Source organism: Scophthalmus maximus, chromosome 19 (assembly GCF_022379125.1).
Source record: "Scophthalmus maximus strain ysfricsl-2021 chromosome 19, ASM2237912v1, whole genome shotgun sequence".
NCBI classification, from domain to species: Eukaryota; Metazoa; Chordata; class Actinopteri; order Pleuronectiformes; family Scophthalmidae; genus Scophthalmus; species Scophthalmus maximus.
This window is the reverse complement of record NC_061533.1, coordinates 12833400-12858997: the sequence shown is the minus strand read 5'-3', so window position 1 is coordinate 12858997 and position 25598 is coordinate 12833400. Positions and strand designations below refer to the sequence as shown.

The 25598-nt window shown below is 44.7% G+C and overlaps 1 protein-coding gene across 1 annotated transcript; it reads left to right on the top strand.

Moving 5' to 3' along the window:
- The first annotated feature begins 3298 nt into the window (after positions 1 to 3298).
- Positions 3299 to 25508, top strand: gas2l1 (growth arrest-specific 2 like 1). Its single transcript, XM_035639485.2, has 5 exons — positions 3299 to 4489; positions 12915 to 13022; positions 17615 to 17711; positions 18702 to 19005; positions 20714 to 25508. The coding sequence occupies exons 1-5, from the start codon at positions 3770 to 3772 to the stop codon at positions 22800 to 22802; spliced, it is 3318 nt and encodes a 1105-aa protein (XP_035495378.1). The 5' UTR covers positions 3299 to 3769; the 3' UTR covers positions 22803 to 25508.
- Positions 25509 to 25598: the final 90 nt, after the last annotated feature.

The following is a 25598-nucleotide window of genomic DNA, read 5'->3' as shown; positions in this document are numbered from 1 at the left end:
AGACTGACGCTGACTGGCCGGGAGCTTTGCAACAGTGTCCTTGTTCACAACGGAGGCTGAAGTGAGCGACCTCACAAGCAGTAGCTCCATACAGGATTTCAATTATTTATGAATTATTTAATTCTACTCTTTAATTAAAACTAACCGTTAAAACAAATTGTCACAAACATATTCTACTTTCTGTGACTTACTTTTACCATCTACAGCAATGAAACTATCTTAACCAGATACAAAATACACAATGACCTGATGTAAATCTGTTGAGAGATCACAAATACCCTGAATATTTTTCTTCCATTTCAACTGCATTCAGGCCTTTTTGTGTCATTACTCCAAAATTAAGACGTATTGCCCTATAAGGTAACCAAGTTGAGCTCATTGCTGTTATTGATTACACATGTTGATCTTTGGCATATTTCATTTCAACATCTGTTTAACATGTGGCCGTTAAGAGAATCCTGCAGCTCTTTGATGTTGTCCTTTCCTGCAGCTATTGGGTTACCACCAATTAATTACCCATAGCATTTTTTGACTCATTTTGTGAGACACTTGTATACATCCTCTGCAGTGTTCTCTATTTTAAGTCAGGTTTTGTCATCAAATTGCTGAGGCCTGACTTTAAAAACGCTTTTTTTGTTTTTGTTTTGATTCTGTGGAACACTTCACCCTCGACCTTTCTGTGGCAAAACGCACGCAGTGAACAGGCCTGTGTGTTTCTCTAGGTATGTGTGGAATATAAGACAGTGAATACAGCAGCTTAGAACACCAAACTGGGATTACTGCACTCTGACTTACCTTTCAGAGCATAAGGGGGAGAAAAAATCAAGAATTATATAAAGCAGATAGGTCATCCTCTAACAGCTCACACCTCTGTACATCAGGAGTGGTTTGCCGTACAAACTTCTGAGTGACGAGACACAAACGAATTAACTTTAGTGTCCGTGGGTTTTTTTATTGGTTTTTTTCTTCTTATTTTAACTTGAGCTACCCTTCAGGGAAACCCGGTCACAGCTGACATCTCAAAGTACTTCTCATTTGCAGAGGCCAGTTGTTTGTATGGATTAAGAGAGTGCCGAGTTCTCTCTCTCTCTCTCTCTCTCTCTCTCTCTCTCTCTCTCTCGACAGAAAAGCTGATTCATCCAGGCTCAGAAAATGATCTCATCAACCCCTTCCCTCTCCCCCTTTTTCTCTATCTCTCCTCTGCCCCCTCCCTTCCTTCCTTTCTTTCTCGCTCTCTCTCTCTCTGTTTCTTAAAAGGACACATGACTCTTTTTAAATGAAAACAAGACCACCCTCTTGGCAGAGGGCTCTGCTTCAATTCAAACAGTCACACTTTAGAAGAGAACATGAGCCTCTCCAATAGGGGGGAAATGAAATGGTGGAAATGGTATTAAAGGCACAATCAGAAGATTTTGTACATCGTAAGTACAGGTATACCGTGTGTTGTTTGAGATTGCTTTTAGCAATGAAAAGTGCTCTATAAATGAAAATGTATTATTATTATTATTACCCACATTCTGTGCCTCCAAACAATTTTCAGAATAAAAGCTTGTATAAATAATTATTAAAAAAATCATTGCAAACTTGAAACAGTATCAGAAAACAAAAAACGAAACGGTTATGAGACATGACAATATGAGTTTGCGCTTCAAATATGCAGAATACTGCAGGAGATTGTCCGAGTCAGAAGCCTTCACAACAGCAGGAGTGTTTCTGGAGCATTCAGGCGAGGGTTGGCTGTGGCACCTGCAGAGCGCCCACAAGCTTGTTGTGAATCTTCCAGAGATGTTTTCTCACATCGGCTCACTCGGACATTTTCCAGACATTTTTCCAAGGGGGTGTCTATGAAAAGTCTTGTGAAACATTGCAGACATTTGCTTTCTCACGTAAGGCCCCTCCAAGAAAGTTCAGGACAATATTCGGTCGTCAGTGCATGTCGGAAAGCAGCTTTCGGTGTAGTTGAATTAGTACTAACATACGTGTTGCGATTCATCAGTTTCTACTCATGGCCACCCCTTTGTTTGGAGTTAGCTCACAGACTGTGTCTTTAATACCCCAAGGCAAGTTTCCTTGCTGAAGCCTGAAAATCAGGTCTCTTGCCCGTAGTAGACCTTGTATCGAGAACATTCTGTCCTAGGATTTCCGTCACTTGGTATTGGTCTTGCATTTGAATTCTGGTCTTTGATAGTTTCCCAACATTTTTCCCATGTTAACCTAACACTAAGGACCCTAAGAAGTCTGCTGCCGCCCTGTTCTAGCCCTGTTATCTTGTGCACTATGTTACAAAACGCACATTTCCTGTTTCCATGCGTTAGATCCTGTTCTCTTGAACTGGCTACTGTCTTGTGCTCTGCATGCAGCCCGCCTCACCAGACTGGATAACACTATTCACTGTATATCTCACTATCTCCCTTCTAATCCCTAATCTCTCGGGTTTACAGGCTCTGTCCTCCCAGGTGTGAGATCTGCAAACCAATCATCACACATTCATCACAGACGTCGTAAGAGTTCAGGACGAGGCTGTTAAAGCTTAACTGGCCTAGCATAGTTCCCTCTTCAGCATATCCGTAAATCATTGGTAAGATTATGGAGAGGTAATGGAAGTTTGGCTGTCTCATGATACTTAGATACAGACTTGAAAGGCCTTCATCATTTGAGGCTGAAGAGGCCACACACAGACTTCCTTGGTGTGAGACTTTGGAGTCATCGTGTGTGTTAACCTTAAATGACAAATCATTTGAAAATGCTGCCTGTTTACTCACAGTGTGACGACACGGCATGAATACATGAGGCCATCACCCATAACAGTCTCAAGGGTTGAACAACATGCGCTTTTGCCGCAAGTACGTCCACGGAACAATTTTGAGATGTTTTCACTTTCTAAAGTATTTCCATTATACATGCACATTCTCAAAGGACAGTTGTCTACTACTTACTTGAGAGTATCAGTTACAGGGAACATGTAATTGACATTTCAAATAGGACCCATTACTCCATCTCGACCAAGGCACAATTACATATTAATAATAACATAATATATAACCTGAAAAGGACCAATCTGCGTTGTGAGCAGCCTACTTTACTTTACTGCAGTACCATTTGAAGACGTGTGTGTTCAGACTTTGACTTTGAATTGAATTGTCCCGCTATTTGAGGGGCTGCCGTTTGAAACGCAGGTTATCAGAACCACACGTCGGGTGCAACGGGAATGGGAGCATATGCCGAGTTGGTGAACATGGGGTTAACTTTCCCTCCCGGTCATCCCTCATAATGGGATGTGCCGCCCAGTCCTCTGCTGCCCTGAGCCTGTGCGCGGCGCAGAGCAGCTGTGGACGCGGCGCAGCGCAGTGGTCGTGACTCGATCTGGACGCACACACGGTGACACGTGGATCCTCGCGGGCGGGAGCACCGACCGGCGACCGGCGACCGGCTGGATTCGCTGTGCGCGCCGACGCATGGGTGTGTGTCGCCGCGCGCGCCCGCTCACGTCTTTCCTTTCTCGCTCCGGGTCCCGGCAATGCGCCCCGGAGAGGAAACGGGCTTCGCAGAGACATCCGGGACAACGCATCCATGCGCCAGGGCCACTCCGCATCCCGACATGCGCCTGACAACACAAAGCCCGGCGTCAAGGAGCTCCGTTAACAAACCGCACATGCGAGTCGGCATGGGCGCGTCGACGCGGTTATCTCGCCGTCGCCTGTTCTGCGGATTGTGCGACGAGACAATCGGAACGATCGAGTAGGACTTGATTGACACCCAACCCGACAATATGGCTGATCAGAGCAACATCCAGTCCGCCGCCTCCAAGAGTATCCGGCCCTTTAAATCCAGTGAAGAATACCTGTATGCCATGAAGGAGGATCTGGCCGAGTGGCTGAAAACCCTGTACGACCTCGAAATCAGCGCGGACACCTTCATGGACGGGCTGGAGACGGGCTGTGCCCTCTGTCGGCACGCCAACAACGTGAACCGCGCCGCGCAGGACTTCCAGCTGGAGTACCCGGAGGCTGCGCAGTCCATGAAAGTGCCGTCCAAAGATGTGGTCTTTCAGTCGCGCAACGTCGTGCAAGGCTCGTTCTTGGCGCGGGATAATGTGTCCAACTTCATCGGCTGGTGCCGGCAGGAGCTCTGGATCAAGGACGTGCTCATGTTTGAGACCAACGACTTGGTGGAAAGGTGCAACGAGAAGAATTTCGTCCTGTGCCTCCTGGAGGTGGCGCGACGCGGCTCCAAGTTCGGCATGTTGGCCCCCATGCTGATCCAGCTGGAGGAGGAGATCGAAGAGGAGATCCGGGACCAGGAGAGCCTGCGCGTCGACGCACGGGAGCCCGCCGAGCAGAGCGCGCCCAGCAGATGCTCCGGTCGCAAGGAGAGCAGCCACAGTGTGGAGGAGGAGGAGGAGGATGGAGAGGAAGAGGAACCCGATCCGGAGCCGTTCATCTGGCAGCAGAAGAGAGTTTTATGTGACATGCGAAATTTGGACGAGTTGGTGAGTTGCCCATACCAGTGAATGCCCAAGCCACTGTACGTCATAGCCTGCTGTAATACTCCCAATAACTCCATGCTGGCGCCATAGAATCCCAAAGAATAGAATTTCACAGCTGCATTAGGATTCAGCAAGTCTTCCTGAACCAGTGTCATGACCTTGCAGCTCAGTTTTTACACAGCACAAGTGTGAATTACAGTCGATTTGCTGGCATGCCACGCTACCAGGATAAATATGAATCCATTTTCCCACAGGCTTCTCACACTCTGACTCTTGTCTTTTTTCTGGCTCTCAACGTTATTGAGCAGCTGACAGAAGACAGTCACTCCCACAGGGGAAAACAGAAATGTGTCAAAAGTGTTGCACCCTCTCTGAAAAGATCACGTAGGTGCTATGAAGAAGAAGGACACCTTATAGATTCCTCTTGGCGCGGGTGTGCACGTCATGCATCCATGCACAACTTCACTTCGTCCACATTCCTGGTTTGTCTTTGTGCTCCTAGAGCTCTGAAATGTCACAGGTCGGCTCGGTGACATTTTTCCCGCATTCCTGTACAAATGTCAGCTCTGCCTCTACACGAAGAGACTGCCAGAGACGGAAATGTCTTTACCACTGTTGATGGTCGTCTTCAGCTTAAGAATAATCAATACAATATCGCACTAGGCGAGAATTATTGTTAATTGTCTGCTACCTCAAAGAAAATGTCCCCTTTGGCATTTTGCATCTCATACATTTTCCTGTCCTGTGGAATCCAAACCATCAACTCTTGACTAGGGTTGACCAGGTCCTGCCTCACATGAGCACACAAGATTGCAAAGCTGATGAGAAGACAGACAGACAGACAGACAGACAGACGCACCAGACGAGCACATGCTTGGGTTGTGAGCATTGGGGAGGGAGGGTAATATTTTTCATGTAGATGAAAGAAGAAGAACAATGTCTGTCTTTGACAGTAACCATGCGAGGGACCGCAGAGAGGGAGAGAGGGGCGAGACAGTTGGCTGTCACACTGGAGCAAGGAGCTTCTTGTGTGACCTCTGCAGACAGAAATAGGAGAGCATGTGGAGGAGGATGTGCGCTGTTCACATCCAGACTGAGTCCTCACACACTCACTCATATGACCGACTGCTGAGGATTACACAAGCCGACTACATGTCAGGACAAAAAAGATCACAGGAAAGCCACGGAGCGTATGCCTGTCTTATCCGTCATCCGTGCTGTCACATCCCTCGGCGCACATACACGTGCCGTGCACAGTGTCATCTGTTGGATAGTGGCGGCATTTGACTGATTTGGGATGTGGCACTCCCAGTCGACAAGTGTCTGGTGGATGAAATATCCATCCTTGCCCTGTCAAACCTTAGAAAATTGCCTGCATGTACGCTGCGCAGAACAGCGCACATCAGCAACTTGATGGTTCTTCGAACCAGAAACCACAGTGGTACTAAGATGAGAGGCTGCAATATTAAAATAGTACAGTATTATGATGGGTATTTTATAGTGTTTGCTACTAGTTGTACTCACACATCCTGTCTAATGACTTTGGCTGTGTGGTTCCCATTTTGTGGCTGAGACATAATTCCACTGTAAACCTTTTAGTTTCCTAGACCTGTGTTTACTTACCAGGAAAAGAAAAATCTAAATTAGTCATTTTTCTTTTTAAATAGAGTGATCAATATCTGCCCCATCAGCTGCCCATTCACTTCCTATTGAAAACCACCAGGCTTCCTTGTGTCCATAACACCAGTGACAAGTTTATCCTGCAGAATACTTGCACACTTTTCTTTGTTTCTGTGTCTGCTGCAGTGGCCTTGCAAGAGATTAGAGTTGTGACGAATTTTGGAGCAGCTTTTAAAAAAAACGCATCATTTATCAACCCATTCATGATCTGTCTGCCTTTTCGTATCCAATGACATTACTGATCAAATGTCATCAATTCATTACCAGGCAATTAACTCCCACAGAGATGTGCATAGCCAGCATCTGAGCTTGTACAAACCAAAATGCAAAGTTTCCATTTTTAGTTATTGTATTTTTTCCCCCAGTAACTTCAATATGAGCCAACACATGGTGAAGGAAATTTTTTTTCCTATGATTACTGTGTACACAGGAACTCAAGTAGTAAATGTGAGCTATAGTGTAGGCATGACCACCAAGTTTTTAATCTGTCACTCTGACAGTTACTCTTTATCGGATCATATTTATGCTTTTAGTTATTTAAAACTCTCATATATGAAGAGCAACTTTTAATGCTGATGTACTTTTTTGAAAAAAGGTTTTGCCTTTGTTTCCTGTGTGGTTTGTAGCATTTCAATGAGATTTGTTCATTCACCAACTCTGTATCATTCTATACATTGTTGGGTTGTTGGGTGATCGCAGTAATCACCTTTTAGTGACAATAAGTGTAGTGTTAATAGGAATACACGTCGTTATTCTAATGCGTATATTAACAGACACTGATCACTCAAAGTACAACTCCCTCTTTTAAATATGCGGCTATACAATAATCACAGTAAATGTATATCACCGGTTAACACTTGTTACTTGTACTTTGCTTCTTGTCAGGGTCCTGCATCAACATGTTGGGCTTAATTTCACAATAATGAACATTATAATTGTCCCTTACCCAGACACCTGGGGTTATGTAACAGTAACGTGACTCACTGAACTTGTCATGACTTGTCATATCAACTACCTGTTGGATACAATAGGTATTTCATCTTAAAGTAATCTAAAGCTGTTTACTTCACTGCGTCTCCCTCTGACCTGCCATGACGGTTATGTTCTTACTCATCTCCTAGTGGGACGGATTTCCACTCATAAGTTAGGGAAGTGGCCGGTGTCTCATTTCCTTCACCATAGTTTGAGTCAGTGATACTTATGAGTCTAAAAGTTCCTTTTCCTCCCATTCCAGGAGTGACTACAGACAGCAGCTGGTTCACATCACTGTATACTTCACGTCCACATAAACATAAAGTTTATCCTGTGCATTAGGGGATTTTCCATAATATTACCACTAGAGAAGGATTATGACAGTGACTTCGATCAGATCTGCATTTGTCTTTATGCTGCATCCAGCCTTATAGGGAAAGGAGCATGGTTAGCATCCCACACAAATATCCTTTTTGTATATTTTCTAGGTCTTGCACTTAGGCCCTGGGTGAGCTGACGTGTATATGTAATAATTAAAACTGGACTCACTGACCCCTTTATGCATACTTTAATTGTTGACTTCCTGCATTGGCATCTATAGAGAACAATATGTGAGCTCATAAACAACAGACCATGAGGGCTTCGCTGCCTTTGTCACCTTCCTCAGTTCATCATCTTTCCTTCTTCCTGCTCACTCATTTTAAACTGGTTCATGTCTCTTCTCACCCCAGGCTTGAACATTCAGCCCCTGTTCAGTTCGAACATGTGCGAGACCCCTTTTCCCATCCCCCACCGCTGTCTCCACTGGAGATGATAAAAGCATAAAGCAGAACAATATGTCTTGTTGGTGGCCTGGAAGAGGGGGAAATATATAGACGGCCACAGTTGTCAGCGGGGCAATCAAAGGCTGACATCTCAGTCTTTGGGTGGAAACACCAGCAGCGCAGAGGGGAGGAGGGGCGATGAAGACAGAAAATGTGTGTGGCCACTCTTCTCCATTAACCTTATGGTCCAATTCCTGCATTCATGAAATAGAAAAGGGAAGTAGAGGAAAGATAGTGTGCCTAGAGTGACTTTACTGTACACTCTGTTAAACCTGACTGCAGTGGATGTTGCTCTGGGAGGGAGAGCTACAGTAGAGAGAGAGGGGAAGGGGAAAGTAGGTCATTATGCTTTGCATTGGGTCCCACTTACACGCTTTGCTGAGAGAGCGTGGCATCCTTCAGTGTTCCTCTCTCTTGCTGTTGCAGATGCAATTTTATGAGTGTAGTATTTTTAAGGGTTCTTTTTCCACAGTGGCAGTTCAGACCAGATCCCACTCCGCTGTTTTCCTGCAGCAGGGTGCACGTGGAAACAGCTGACGCCGAGCTTTGCATGCGGCCCGCTTCTTGCCTTTATTGCTGCAGTTTGGTGCCATCAGCTTATCCTGTGCATGATTATCATTTTAATTTGGTGTCTATCCGAGCAGGCCACCGTCTGTGTGACTGGTCTGGTTATTCCCTGCACCTGCCTGCCGGTCTCAGGAAGGGACAGTCAGAATGACAGAGAGTCCTCACCAATGCCCCCTCACCTTGCCTGTCAGAGGGAGAGTGCTGGGTGTTGTGGGGCCTCATCAAAACAAAGCGGGAGATGAGTTAGACACGGGCCTGATATTTAACTCCCTGCACCGAGTGATTATGTTTGCTCTTTGCTGAAACAGATGAATAATGGAATTATTCACCTTACAGCACTTGGTGTCCATTAGATTGTCCGTCGTCCCAGCCCCTGATGGACTGTTTGTCATGAGGCCAGAAGACAGGCGTTGACTTTTAGAGCATGCTCACGGGTGATGTCTGCACAAGAACAATCACACTTCCCCCCCTGATTTTATTTAGCTCGAGTCAGCGGCTACTTAGCTTATTATGAAGACTGGAAACAAGGGGAAACAGCCAGCCTAGCTCAGTTTAAATGTAACAAAGAGGTGACAGTCCATGTACTGTCACCTCTGAAGCTCACCAATTAACACATTATATTTAATTTGTTTAAAAAAAGACTTGCTTTTTACATTGCTGTGTCAAGACTCCATTAATGCTCCCTCGAAGAAACGGCCTGGTACATAATCCCCTAAAAAAAAAACTGTTGTTTTTTCACTTAAATAAAGAAGATACAAGCTGTTATGTGATGAGTTTCAGAGGTGCTAGTGGGACGGATATGACAGTGGTATCAATCTTCTCATCGGCAAAAAAGCAGAAAAAGGAAAGATATTAATGGAAATGTCTTCATTATATAGCTTGAATGCATTCTTCATTTTTGTACATTACCATTCTGTGTTACTTGCATCAACCGTTTTTCTCGTCTCAGCTCGTCTGGCCTGTTGGTCCCGCCTCTGAATACTTAAATGTCCGTATCTCTCCAGTTCATGCCCTTAGGCTCCAGGTCTTACGTAATTACAAAACATAATCGTTTTCCCTTCAGTCGTTCACAAACCTCCCTTCAGCCCTCAGGTTGTTCAAAGAGATAATTTGTGCAAAGGAGGCAGCTTCATGTTCGTGAGGTGTGGCACGGTTGTCCGCAGCTGCGTTGTGCACACAAGCTGTCAGAAACATCAGTTTAACAGCAGGTTAGACTCTGATATGAAGCTGTTTTCAGTGTGTGTTCACAGACTATAGGAAGGCCTACTTGTGGGTGGTGGCCCCTCGAGTTCCAAAAATCTCCATCCTGCCAAGCAGCCACCCTCGCGTGGCCTAGTTATCACGCTCCTCTGTGCTGTGCGCTTATCTGATGGCGAGGTTGTTCCATCCTGGGAAGGATCCCCTTTCATTTAAGCATAATGTTCCATCTATCACACTGAATGTGCTGCATGTGTTGTGCCTTTTAATCTTTCATTCCTCCCAATTTTCTTTGAAAGCACTTTGTCATAAACTTCCTCCACTCACTTGTGTCACGTCAGTCCTGGAAAAACCCCCATGTAAATTCCTATGTTGTAACGGTCACTTTTTTATTGTTGGAGTTTCTTTTTCGCAACAATTATGCTTCGCAGAGCAATCATAAAAGGAAGCAGTCACCGCTGGCGAGCACACCTTTGTTTGATCAAAGCACTAGAGCAAACTGTGTAGTTGTACGCAACTTGTTGAGTCATAAGGAGAACAGACAGATATTCAACTGGTTGTGTGAACATCTAGGAAATTTGAAAAAAGCTGTCTGAAAAACCAGAAAACTAAAACCTAAACTATATTTTGTGTATTCCATTGATGACAGAAAAACACACTTGATATAGTCAAACAACACTGGCAACATTTTTACATTCCTTTTTTTATGATAGCATTATATTAATCCACATACATTCTTGCACAGTGTGACATGCGGGGCCACACCACAAATCAGTAAAGAAAAAGGGAAATGAAGCCTAAACATCTTTATCTCTCCCCCTCCCATTTCCTCTATTCATCCCCAGGGTTTAGGCAGCCCCCCCCCCCTTGGACTATCTCTTCCATGAATGTCCTTTAAGATGTTTGTAGGTCAGGAAGGAGAAGAATGAAGAGATTGTTGACTCACACTGAGCACATGACGTGATCTGAGCAGTGGGATCATTAAAGGAATATGAACTGTGTATTCTCTTGCCGCATGGAGACAACCCCGGCTGCTCAGTTCTATGGGGAACGTCACAGTTGTCTCTTTTACTGAAAATGTTTCTCTTTCTTTTCTTGCACAAGCATCTCGGCATTCCAGTCTTGAGATCGATGCAGCAGATTCCCAGTGTGGGGACATGCTGTGGATTGTTCAGTCGCTGTTCCCTTTTCCCTTTTTTTCCTTCTCAAACATCTGCAGCTCCTGCTGAATGTGTCTCTCATGTGACCTGCATGCATCTATAATTCATCCCTCAGTTTTTCTCAGTGTGCTAGCGCCACTTCCGCATGTTTCCTGTGTGACCATGTCTCGCTCATCCCGCTCTATGTCTTTCTGCAGTGTGTGTGTGTGTGTGTGTGTGTGTGTGTATTTTGGTTTCAGTGTGTATATCCATTGTTGACACAGTAAAGACATGGGAAGTGCACACATTTCACGTGAAAGGTTTCTCAGAGTAGATAGTTCAAATGTCAGGGGCTGCTATTGATTAAGTTTTTATTAAAAACACCTCATGGCTGGACTATGTATCCTGCTCAGTGTTTCATACGAGACAGTGTGTGTGTGTGTGTGTGTGTGTGTGAAAACGTATGACCTCAGCCGAACAGATCTTGGGGGGAGGTGTTTTGGGCCGAAAGAAAGACTTCACTTTAGCAAGAATGAAAAAAAAAAGAAGGCAAACCGTACAGTTAAATAGGGAAGGGTAAGGCTGTGTGTGTGTGTGTGTGTGTGTGTGTGTGTGTATGTCTGTTGCCATAGCAATCTTTCCATTAACTCATTGGCCGGGGTTTTTCCAAACAGGGCTGTAGTCCACCTACTGACAGAACGACAGACGGACTGACAGGGCGGAGAGAAAAAGGAGAGTGAGCTGGCAGATGTAGAAATGTAAGCAAAACAAAGTAAAGGCAAATATAGGTCTGGTCAGCTCGTGCACTGGGCTAAAAATAAAGGCTGAGATGCAACAAAGCAGCTGGGAGAGGAAGGGGAAGGAAAGGAAGGCTCAACAGACGCAGGTGAGAGGGAGAACAGAGCGGCAGGTGACATGCTGAGGCTTAGCACTGATTCCTCCCTCTTTAATTTGCATGGCAGAGAAAGACGGGGGCTATTTCAAGATAATAACACGGTGCCTCCTTAATCTTCTGAGTTCACTTTAATGTAGTTGTTGTAGGCCAAACACACACACACACACCACAGACAAGCTATATCCCTCAAGCCGTGTTTAGGCTACAGTATGAAAGGTGCTCTAAACATCCAAAGGGAGGGGGCTCACGTCTGACGCATCGCTCCATCACCGCAACGTCAATAAAACACCCCCCTGCCCATGCACAGGGAGCGGGTGCTCTTCCACTCCTCCTCCTCTGTCCTCCGTCACTCTGCTGCTTGACTTTCTCTCCCTCCCGGTCGGCAAGTGCGCACACGCTTTTGTCGGAGAGAGACGCCAAGGAAAACATCAAAGTCCAAAGCCCACTCCTGCGAGAGCCCAGGCCTCGGCCACGCACAGGCGGGCCTCGCTCCACCCTGCAGTTGTGTCTGACTCCGGTCGGCTAATAAGCACCCCCAGCCACAGCGAGGGCGCGGGCTCTCGATTCAAAACCCAGCTGGCAGCACGGGCCCGCTGACATCATCACCAGCACCGCCGGTCTGGTTTGGGAGCTCCTTCGCTCTCCTCAGCTTGTGATGTCACGGGCAGGGACATCGCCGTGTTAACAGCCTCAAGAGCTGGAGACGGAGAGCACTCATTAGCACGTCCACGTGTGTATTTTTGTGCATTTGTGAGACTTTGTGGTGAAGTTAATTACCCAAATGTAACGAGAGAGAGGGGGGGGGGGGCTTTTAATGTGGTGAGAGAGCGGGGCGGGGCATTGCATCACTCAGTAGGTGCTTGGAGAGAATAGTGGACAGGAAGATGACGCATGCTCGCTCCAATGCCGTCATATGCCCAGACTGCTCATTTCTCACACCGTACAAGAGAGTCATTATGTCGCTGACACATAGCGCTCAGGACCAGTGGCGCTTTGGTCACCGCGACAGAAACTGTGTCTAAAACATGATTTCATGTTCAGGGCCACTGACCTCAAGAACAGGAAGGGATCACTGTTAGGTTCCTCTCAGATGTGCGCGTCATGTTTGTAATGCTCTGACTGAAATTTTTTTTTTTTTGTGTTGTTCTCTTCAGGTGCGTGAGATTCTGGGCCGTTGTTCCTGTCCAGCTCAGTTTCCTATGATCAAGGTGTCGGAGGGGAAGTACAAAGTGGGAGACTCCAGTGCACTGATCTTCATTAGGGTGAGCTGTCACGACCACAAATGGTCAAAGTCAAATGATTTGTCAGCGTGTTACATGTCTGTGTATATTTTACTTCTTATTTTTATGGTTGAAATTACAATCCACACCATGAGAAAATGACTGCACATTCTTTTGACCATGAAAATTTCAGGCGAATTCAAGAGAATTTAACATTTTCTTTGACTGTGAAACCCATCACTTGTGGGTTTTAATGGTTTTAAAAAGCAAACCTAAAGACTAGCTGTAATAACTCACTCAATATCCCAATATCTAATACTCCAGGAATGAAAATACAAAAGGCAAGATTGAAGGTTCCCTCACACTGTCATGTCAGTTTCACCTAGAGAAAAATATCTGGTCTATTACTAATTGGGTCTAATTTTATTAGTTTTATTTGTCAGTCCAATCATTATGATAACATCGCTCTTGCCAGGTTCATTGCTAAGATGTTGCAACAAAGCGACATCACAAAGTTTTTGAACCCCCCCAAGTTGGGTCAAAGCTGCCTGGGAGAAAGAAACAATGGTGAATGGAATCTTTAGGTTCATAGTTTATTGCAAACAGTTTTCACAGTCGCACAACTTCCTGGATTAACTCTGATGAAAAAATACCCACCCACTGTTTTCTTACTTTATTCTGCATGGACATGTTAGGAGGTCAAAATGTTGCCATGTTCATGAGGAGTAAAAGTAAAGTGGGAACAAGATGGCAGTGTGTGGGTACTTTTTCATCTGTTTCCACTGATTTTTTTTATCCAGCACCTGCCAGAAATGTGTGTGCACACGCCCCCTGATGGTTGCCAGGTTCAACTCTGACCCACCATGTTTTCCATAATTGTGCTATGAGGGTTTGATTACCAACATTTCTGGTGTTCTCACTTTGATTTTGCCTTCACATAATGTGGTTTATTTGACCTGACAGTCTTATTATCTAATGTTTCTTGCACTCACAGACTTTGACGCAGTGTAGTTTCCATGTTGCCAGATTTCCGTCTTCATATCCGATAAGAAAAAGAAAAAAAACACCATTACTTGTAATAAACCTAAATTATCCTTTAAATCAGTGTTACACTGAATGTTCAGCTGAAAATATACAGTTGCTACTTTGGCCAATAGCATAAAAGACAGTGGGGCCTGCGCTAATTGTATGAAACCATATGGTGCAGACATATGGCATCAAATGTTGTTTCAACAAGAGCAAGGTTATGTACAGTAGCAACAGATAAACCACTCGGCTGCATCAAAGCCTGGTGAACTGTACAGTGTATGTAACAACATTGTGATTCCTCTCTCTTAACTGAGTGTTTACACACCGACTTCGTCTGGCCCACTCCCAGGACTGGACTTTTTTTTTTCCATTGAGACACAAATAGAGCTTTAGGTCATTTCCTGAGTCGGCTCTTATCTTGGCTCTAGCCTGTTTGTGCTAGACTGTTTGTCTCGATTCCAGTTTGAAAGCTGCCACCGTACCCACATCAGGCCTCAGAGGACTGGGCAGGGAGGCTTCTTCATACCCGGGATTGATTTGGTCTCAATTACCTAAAATGCCCCGCAGCCATGTTAATGGACTCTTTAGGTGGCTTTCATATTTGCCTGCATCGACAGGACCGGGATGCCTATTTCTATCTGCCAGTCATTTTTTAATATTATTATTAATAATGTTTCTAATTCAACATGCTAAAATATATGGTACATTTGTGTTTTTCCAAATATACTACATAGGGAACTGCAGATTCTGAAAACATCTCATCTGAACTGAATTTAGTCTGACTAATTGTAAGGGAGTGTTAAAATTTTTTAATTATTATATACTATTATTAATAGATTATTTTTTTTCCCATGAACACCAATACGCATATAAGCAACTGCCACATTTGTGGCAAATGATAGAATAATACATTTTTTATAGCCATTCTCTATGAAATAAGAGGTTAAAGCTGAATTATGATATAACCCAACAGGACTTATTTAACTACTTTAATGTTTTGTTAAAATGCAGACTAAATTAACAGATGTAAGTCAAATTAGTAGATTAGTAGATCTCTCTCTCCAAAAGATTAATATTGGTCTTTAGCTTGACTGTAATGGAAAAACTGCCTTCCCAAAAAGCCATCATTTGTTCCTTAAACAAAAACGTTCATCCCGCAAGGACTAGAGAGAAAAGTCAGTGACTATTCACTGTTTTTTCCTTCAGCAAAAATAAAAGTATATAATCCTAACCCTGTCCTGACCTCGTGGAGCAGTCCTTTTTTAATGTGACCTGTCAGGGGATGGACTGTGTGTGTGTGTGTGTGTGTGTGTGTGTGTGTGTGTCGGGGAGCTTTTGACTTGTCAGATTAGCTCTCTTCATGCTGTCTCCGCCCTCCCCTGATTCCTCACTGGGGATGACAGTGGCTGCCCATATGCCTGAGCAGCTACAAGTGCGTTCAACACATTTCCTTTATTCCTCTGAGGGCAGGAAGCGGGCAGCTGCTTTGAAAGCCAACAAACCCCTATTCAGCTGCCAAAGCGGTACAAGGATCTCAGGCTGATCGAGGGGATGAAGAGCAGAAAGCAAATGGTTGAACGTGCCATATGAACAGAGGGGAGTGAGTTAATAGGGCGTCTTTGTCCCAGGGGAGGTCGCTCCCTATAAGGGGAGAGATGCCTTCACTCGCGGGGCACAACAGCTGAAATGAACCATGAGCTTAATTTTTCAACCAGCAACATTCAAGGATAAATTTGTTCAACACACCCACGCAATGATGACAAGAAGTCTCTCTGTTCCCTGTTTCCATAGAAACAAGGCTTGGGTCTCTCTCTCTGCACTGGTGAAGACTGTGATACCCCTTTCAGTGGTTAGGAAATCTAGCAGCTTTGCCACAGATTCAAAGGGAAACATGGTCCCAAAACATGTAGTCAGCCTCAAGTGACTCCTCAGCGGTGCCGCAGTATTATGCATGACATATGAAATGCACAATAATACATTTGTCAGACATGGAAACAAGGACAATACAGAACGCAACAAAACAAAGATTTAATCATACAAGCGTTTATAGTGTATTCAATTAATCAGTTTCTGATTTTAGGCCCATAAAAGTATTGTGTTATAACTGTTTATGTTGTTTTGTGTTTCAGTAGCTCACAGCACACACAAAAATAGGGATCATCATTAACAAAGAGTGTCTGTTGTAAGATGGCTACAGTGAATTAAATGACTGAGCTGACTGTCTGGAGATTTTTACTGTGCAAGAAGCATTTTATGACCCTTGATAATTGCCTAGTCACGGATTTATCACACTGCAATAAGACATTTGTCTGTTCAGATACCCCTTGGCTGTTTCCATTACGGCTCCACAGTCAAAAATTCATTATAGGGAGATGTAAAGCCATGTCTATAAATGTAACAATAACACCTCTATTTTTTATACTGTACATTGGAAGATAAAAGATAAAAATGAGTGAGACAATCAGAGTCAGTACTGACAGCAGATCTAATCCACCCTACCTGTACAGTGTGTACCTCTTTCTTATCAGACCTTTTGGACCACAGCGTTGCTAAGAATATTATATGAAACTTGTGCAGCTCTACTTTTCACTACTGGCTCACGTTGGTCACACGAACACAAACCTGTTACTGGCATGAGGCCAGAGCAGTAGAGAGTTAGCAGTTTATACTCTCAGGTCTGATAGAGATAAGCAGATCAGCTGTTTTGATGGATTTGATGTAGTAGGGGAACAAGGCCAATGAAAGGACTTGTAGTGGATTGGCAGGGATTGCGTTGGAGTGAAGATGGGGTCATACTTTGGTGCGTGTGCCGAGTCTGGGACCTCTCTCTAGCCATGTGTGATTTGGTGGAAGTAAAAAGTAGTGTGCCAGCCCACACAGACACAACATTATGGCTTTGCCTTGCCAGCCCTCAGAGACACAGAAACACCCTTTAGAACCATGTGGCTGGCAGACCCTGTTACACAACCCAAGGCAGGGGATGCATCCACAGGGCTGTCACATCAGGCCAAGTGTGCTGCCTCAGTGAAGGCGGCTTCTGCCTGGAGGCAGTGAGGTCCCTGGGTCTGATCTCGTGGATGTTTGTGCCTCAAAGAGCAGAGGAGAGTAAGAAGTGACATATCCACCAACCCCCCCTCTGTTATGGCAATCCAGCCCCCTCCCCTCCTCTCTCTGATAACTGAAATCTCAGAGAGGACAGCAGGGGTGAGTTGTTACCATGCTAATTCACTGAAAACACAGGGAAGCCGGCTGAGAGACAGTCTTTCACGGCACTTTGGCTCTTTATTATGCTACCGTACTCGTGTTTAATTGTGAGTTGGCATGGCAATGGACAGCCCTCATAATGGCAGCAGCTGGGGGTGAGGTGGGAGAAACAGGATTGTGGGGGATGGAAAGACAAGGGGTACAGGCAGGGGTGCATCTAGATGTTATGTAACACTGGGGGCCAGCCAGCCTTCAGCAATCTGCCCCACTGGGGATAATTTGCATATCTTTTGACTTGTGCAGCGTGTGTGGTTGTGTAAGGCCATTTTATTTGTGCATGCATTTGTATGTTTCTCTCCGTTCATCTGTTGAAGCCTTGTTTTCCCCCTTTTCTGCCTCAGGTCCTTCGTACTCATGTGATGGTGCGTGTTGGAGGGGGCTGGGACACATTAGAGCACTATTTGGACAAGCATGACCCGTGTCGCTGTGCTGCCTTTGGTGAGTTCACTTGCTATTCCCCGTCAGGCCCTTACTTAGAACAACGTCACTGTTGTGTCTCCATAATAACGATCTGTGTCTCATGTGCTACGTTCAGACACAGAAGGTCCAGAGTATTGAAAATTAGTCTTTGCCGCTCAGTCCTATAGTAGACAGGTAACGTAGTATAAAGTATAAATTCTGTCATTTTACATTTTAAAAATAAAAAGTATGCTAGTAACGGGTTTGTCATTGTTCAATCACCCAGCAACAATCTCAACAGTCTCTACCATACTGAACCCTGACCAATAGAAGAAGATAAGATACGATACAATAACATAAGATAATCCTTTATTATGTTTGAGCAGCAAAGGGGATAGTAAAAATAGAGAGATCAGTAAAAAAAGTAATAAAATATGATTACAAGTGTGGGGGGGGGGGGGGGGGGGGGGGGGATTCCAATACTATATACAGTGTTAACAGAAAATATTCAGACAGGACTGCACATATAAGATATTGAAATCACATCAAATCCAGCCAAGAAATGTAGGTCTGAGAAATGATGCAAGTTGTGTGCTCACTCTCTCTTTGCACAACAAAACCAAAAAACTAAAACCAAAATGATATTTTGTGTATTCCAATGATAACAGCAGATTATTCAGGTCTTGCAACAGCAAATACACTTCATTTGGTACTGGCAACATTTTGCAATCCCCTTTTTTTGATACCATTATATTAATACACAGTATACATTCTTTTGAGGTGTAACATTTGAGTCCACATCACAAATCAGTAAAGAATAAAAGCTAAACATCAATATCTCTGACTAAAGTTAAAGGAGGCCGCAAAGGTATTTTGTCTACTGCTTCTGTGCTTAATGGCATTTATGTGGTTAGCTATGATGTATTTCTGGATCTAGAGGCTAATGGCTTCTATCCATGGTGAATGTACATGCTGACAATGTAAGTTAGAAGTGTGTCTTAACCACTTGTTAACAATCTGTCTCCACAGCCCATCGCTACCACCAGGCTAAAGCCAGTGGTCAGGGGACCCACAGCAAGTCCTCGAGTGCCCACTCCTCGCGCTCCACCAGCCCAGGTCCGCACTGGCGAAATGATGGCATTGCACCTTACAAGCCCTCAGACAGGCGCTCCACCGAGGCCCCCTCTGCTCCTTGTGCCTCTTCCTCCTCCACACGATCAGGACGATCTCAGAACGCTTTTGTCCATACGGAGCTCGACTCGTGCGCAGCTCGGAATCTGCTTCCACGGCCGCCACGGGACCGCTCCGAGCCCCGCCACTTTAATCCTCTCAGGCAAGTGTGTGTGTGTGTGTGTGTGTGTGTGTGTGGGTGCGTCTACGCAGGTGTGTGGTTGTGTGAGGATAACCGTGATGAGAAATTAATCTCTCACAAGTAGCCTGGCAGGGCACGCTTAGTTTTTGCCATTTGCTCTCTCCTGCCCACAGACAGGCGGGCAGGCAGACAGGAGGCACACAGACACATGGACACACACACACACACACACACACACACACACAAACACACAAACAAACAGATATGCCAGGAAGCCACAGATTAGACCAGAGCAGATTTATCTAATCTCAGGTGACGTTGCCCTGTAAAGTCTCCCACAGACACCCTACAGCGCCCCCCAGTGGCTACTAGATAAACACCAACATTTTTACTGTCCTGTCTCCATACTCTTCACTACCTTCATTTAATTTATTTGACTATTGACTGTCCGTCATGGCTAGGTCTGTGAGAGCTGTTGCTCAAGCGTTTCTTCTCTTAGCAAACAGATGGTCTGATCAGGTAGTGGGCAGGTTGGTTGAGTCAGAGCGAGAGTAGTGGCATGTTAAGATCTTTCTATGGGATTTAAAGACAATTAAAACCCTTCATGCTCTCCATGAAGCTTGGAAAAGGTCACGTCCTCTCCCTCTATGTCAAACTGTGAAAGCACCATTGTTGAACACAATTAAGAGCTGAATGTTGGTTTACTTTGGCTTCCAGCCAACGTGTGGCTCATTTCTTTATTGAGTGATGGCTCACACTAGACGTCAAGGCATCAGCTCATTAGAATTAACCCCGTGTGGGTGCGGCATCCCTTTACAAGTGCGCCAGACAAGATAAAGACTAATCTCGCAACTATCCGCAGACAACTGTTTACAGCTATCTGGGGAAGTAGGTCAACAGGTGGTTTCCATGCAGGCAGATAACCATGCCTGAATTTATACAAATCTAATTTCTGAGGATAACTTGGGGAGTCTGGTTTAATAGTAACACTAATTAAAGTCACCACCTGTGATCTAGATGAAAACAAAACACAGGGCTTCAGTGTGCTGTTATTTCTAAATTGACTGACGAGTCTTTTAATACATGGATTCCAGAGAGCAACTCAAAATACTGTTTTCTTATTCTTCAAAGTTTTAATTGCATCAGAAATATTTGTAGTGTGGTAAAATTGGCCAATTTGGCTATTTAGTCTATTTTACCGTCTAATTAATCTACTATCTATGTAAGATTAAGGAATTTATTTTTGTTTGTTTTACAGTAAACACTTGGATCGGTTCTCATCAGATCTAGGTTTTGGTCTCCTTGTAAGTGAACCATGAGCTGATTATACAGCTACACCTGATGGTCCAGTGGCGTGGTGTCTGCTTGAGAAAGGGCAGTTCTGTGTGTTGGGTTAGAAAATCTTCAAGACCTCTAATCCTACCCCCACTTGTTCTCATCTACCCTGTAATCCCCCTGGCTGTCACTGTCCACTGTTCCGAGAAACACGGAGCCTTAGGTCAGAAACACTGTCTGTGATTCTGACCTAGTCAAATACTCACAAATCCTCAACATCGCACATCACGTGTCTTCTAAAGATAATATTCACAATAAATTTGATGGAGCTGAGTCAGAGGTAATATGTTGTCCTGTACCACCTTTGTAGTAATATGAGTAATTAGTGCATCCTGGGATAGACAAATTCTGTCACTTTATGTAAATCACGTTTTGTCTCCTCTCTACATTGTAGGTCTAAGGAGGCGATGTTGCCAGTAACAAGACGTATGTCTGGAGACAGTGACTCCTCTACAGCATCATCTAAAGGAGGAGGAGGAGGAGGAGGAGGAGGAGGAGGGGGGCGGTTGACTCTTGGTGGCGCCTCACGCCGCACTGGTGAAGAGGTAATCCTGCTTGTCAATCGTAAAGAGGGGAAGCATGTGATTGAGAGGTCTGGGGCAGGAAATCAGACCCCATCCCTGCGTCCATCACTGCCCCGTGCTCGCAGTCAATCTCGGGAACGTGCTGCACTCGCTCCAATACTCAAACCCAACCCACCGCAGGGATCCTCTGATGGAACACGGACGTCTCGCACAGAGAGGGGTCGTTCCCTCGGAAACGAGGGTCCAAGAAGGCTCCATGCTCCACGCTCCCACAGCCAGAGTAAGGTACCAAGCCGCACTCGGTCCAGCGATGCCGGCCCGAATCCCGCTCCGTGTTACAGAGAGCCTCAGCCCCCACCTTCAGACAGACGAGAGGAGCTGCGGGCCAGACAAATGCCCCCTTCCTCTCCCAGAGTCGTTGGTGGCTTCACCAAGAGGCAGTCGTCCTCATGCTCTAACTCACCTATCAAAGGGGTCCAGAGCAACAACAGTAGCTCTATCAAGAAGACTATAACTACTCCCAGACCTCCTGCCCCTCGCTCACCCTCTATAGGAAAAGGCAGACTACTGCCACCAGTCACCTCAGGAGGTCGACGGTCACCACACTCATCTCCCCGCAACTCTCACCATCATTCTGCTCGCTCCCCTCGGGTGTCACAGGGCCCTCGCTCTGCTGGGCGTGGCCACTATAGAAACTGTCCTGGCCTGGAGCGCCAGGAGCCTGAGGAGGAAGGACTAAGCTTCGGCTTCCAGATGCTTCCAGTGCTCGACCCCAAGAGGGAGCAAGACCTGTATCTCAGCTTTGAGGCCGAGTTTCTGGCCAATACACAGCAGGCTGTAGGAGTGTCTAGTAAAGTTCCAGCAGGAGCGACCCTGCAGGGAGCTGGGACACATTCAGTGCCAACACTTACGGATCCTAATGTCACTGACTCTGCCTATTCCTCTTCTAACTCCTCCACCTCCTCCCTGAATGTGGGAGCAAAGTTAGGAACTTTGCCTGACCTTAGGGAATCCAAGAGAACAAATCCCCGTCATTTCCCAATGGAGGACCCCTTAAATTTACTTTATGGACACAATTTTGGAGGACAACACAACTTTGGTCAAGGAGAGTCTGAACACTGGGGGGAGCGTGGAGGGGGTCTCAAGAAGCTCCCGGCCATCTCTAGCTCCACAGAGGAGAGGGAACTCCCATCTTCCCTGCCCGGCATTGGAGACACAGAGTCAGACAGTTTCATGAATCAGGTCCCCTCACAACCTGCTTTGCACTGTAGGAATATGAATGGAGACCATGCAGGTGGTCCTCCGACAGGGGTGTTGACAGGTCAGCAGGTGCAGCTTGGCTGGGGCACAGGGCCTGAAGGAGATGTTCCTCTTGAGAATCACAAGCCAAACTTTTCTTACAACCTGGAAAATGGTGAAGGGAGTGATGACCTCCCACCCCCAGAGGCTTGTCCGTCACCCGTGCCTCTTCCACCATCTGAAGACTGCTCCTTCCAGGACTCCTCGAGTGAAAACTCCTCCATGTGCTTTAGTTTGAGCGAATCCCGCTCTGAGTCCCCCCCACCAACTTCACCCCTGGCCAACGGGGACACTGAAGGAGGAGGGCTGCTGACTAAAAAAGGGCAGAAGAAGGCAGACAGGGCAGCCCCTGCCTCAAAGCACAAATTGAAAGCCAGAATGAGGCCTCGCACTGACAACAGGCCGGAAAACAGCCCCTCGCGTATCCCCACCCCGGTCAGCTACAGGGATCTGCAGGCTCACAACCCTCTTTCGCCCTGCCACACCCCACCACTGTCCCCTCAGAGCTCCCGTTCTACCGGTCATCCAGCCACATGCAAGAGCCTGCACCAGGCCTTTGCGGACATGATCCATCCTCAGCCACGTTCCCCAGCCATGGGCAACAAAGATTGCGCCTTCCCTGGACAGTCAGGAAGCCTGGATAATGAAGCTTGGATGTAGCACAAAATATGACATGGGAGGTTGTTGTGATGAATTTTGACTACTGTGTAAAAAAGCAGACTAAGACTGGGCTTTAGACTGTTCATTGCATGTCAAACATTCTCTTTTCACTTAGTTTCTCCCCCGGATAACTGCAGGGGGTTCACGTTGCTTTTATTTTGCACTCAAGCCAAATTATTTATTACCAAAGGAACGGTCTTTAATAGTTTTACTGTTGTTTTAATGTATCCAATGGGGATGCTTTTGCCAATCAGAGGGTATGTTTCTTTGTGGAAAACATGGTTTATACCTAAGGTTAGAGAGAGAGCGAGAGAAGGAGAGAGCATATGTTCTGCCATGTGCCCTGCTGAGGGGCATGGTAAAGTGCCAGAGATTTAAAGCTGCAACTGTAGAAACAATGTAAACACTAAACCTTTAGTCAGATTGAGTAGCTCCCTCTCGTGGTTTGCCACAGCATCTCTGCTTGCCTTCATAGTGCTGATATTTTGACTGTGATCATTTCAGTCTGTATACTCATTAGTGGTCTTCATTAATGGCTCAACATACTCACATCTACAATACACCTATAGGTAACAGTCAAAGGTACCCCCATCATTCTTGTGACTTTATAAATATTGACATGCACTACCAATCTCTTTAAAGTCATCTTTTCCACAATCAGTTGATTTAGTCGAGTTACAGTAGGTAATAAGTTTTTATGTGTTACAGCTTTTTAAAGATTATGTTTAATGCAGTAAAATATTTTAACTTTTAAGTGGATTGAGTGTAAACATTTGAGGAGCAGGTGAAGGTTATAACACCTTGTGTCATTGTCACTGAAACGGATATGTTGAGAGTTCTTCCTCCGACCAAACTGTACCCTGGAATTCAATGCTGAATATATACAGTATGTGCGCAAGTCAAACGCTAAGAAGAATGAATGTGTAAATAACATGTCGGTGTGCTCACAGAGAGATGTGGGTATTTTGTATATAAAAAGGCATTGGATATACAGTTTAATGTACATATTCTCACTGTATTACGTTCTGTGCTGCCTTAGCTATGCAACGTGGGTGTTGGAAATGCCTTGACAATTCCCTTTGCCTTAAAATGTATTCACAGGTTAGTTTTTGAATGTTTTTCCTCAATATCACTACGATCTATTGGACACTTGCCAATGCCATCATTAACTCTTTATGATAATATAAATTGGAGAGTGTGAGTGTGAATGTGGAACAAAAGGAACATTGCCAATTTCACTATAAATTATACTTGATGTAGGTGCATAATTCATGATAAAAGATATATAATTTATTGCCCTAGAATCCTACCAGTTGTTTTGAAACAGGAGAACCCTCATAACCTTAGCAGATTGATTACAAAGACATGACACAATGTATGGTGACATCTAGTGGCTAAAAAAAGACATGTTTTGTCATGGTGAAAAAATTATTGACACAGTATCCACTCCTTGTACTGGTGCTGATTAGAGCCAGTAGAGCCAGTAACAATGAGATGATGAGGTGAAGTTTGACAGATGAAGAATGATTTTGACTTGAGGGACTGCATGAGTGCAATAGTGCATGAATAATAGATGCTGTAACTGGATATCAAGGTTCTCTTGTAAGGTTTTGCACAGTTGTCATCAGTATGAGTGGCCAGACCCCAGCAACAGTACTTCTGTGTTTGGTATTAAACAGGTGAGGACTGTGTAAAAATATATTTGAAAGTGGAAACGTTGGAACTGTAGTATCACTGCCCTGCAGAAAGTGTTTTACAGATGTGAAATATTTCCCGTAGAAATTGTGGAGACAATGTCAGTGAGAAAAGAAAGAAATTTAAAAAAAAAACTTTCGTTACAAATGTTTTTGCAGGGCAGTGAGACAGTGAATGTGCATATCTTTGTGTACATACTGTATGAGAATATGTACAGAGTTGGAGTAAAGACAGGGGTGAAATTGGTCTAATTTATTTATTTATAAAATCAAGTGTTATTGGGCTCCAGTGACATCTGTGTCGCACGTTGTAAGTGTTAAGGGTGAGGTGGGGCTTTTAAAAAAAATGTTCTCAACAATTTACTGCAAACAGACAAAATCATTTGAAATGTTGCCAGACAAACAAAATGTATTTGGGCTCTTTTGCAATATTCGGAGATATGTGATTAGCTTAAATACTCCTTGTTGCTACAAATAACTTATGATCAGTGTATCAGTATTGATCCAACATATAGCTGGTTATCAGTTTCGCCTGTAAAAAAACAGATACTTACATGTATTCTGCTTTGAATTTAAAGCAAATTTACATTTTTGTGTCAGGCCTATTTGAAGACATTTGCATTTTGACCAGCTGGTTTTTCAATTCTACCAGTTATGTGAACTGTGACTTCATACAAACATGCTATTACATTGATAAACCGATCACAAAAATTCTGATTGAAAGATTGTCCTTACATTGTCTGTTCTTTGTTCTGCAAAACTTTGCAAATGTCATTAGACTCTCTCCCCTTCTCTGTCCCCAGTCAGTGGAATCTGAATGTTCAGGATCAGACAATTCTCTTGTTTGCTAATGTTACTTTCACTAAAACTGTACAGATTGCTTGACATTTTTTCTTGAATTTGTACTGTATGTATGACAGCAATACTGCAAAATCTCACTGTTTCTTTTTGGGGAAGTTGAAAATGCTGTCAAGTTGTTCTTGTAATAAATATTTTCCTCTGCATTATCAAATATGCTCTGGTCTTTTTTTTTCTTTTTTTTCATGTGGGGGACTGGGTTTGGATGTTTGAGGAAGTCCTGCACGGCCTAAACGTAGATAAT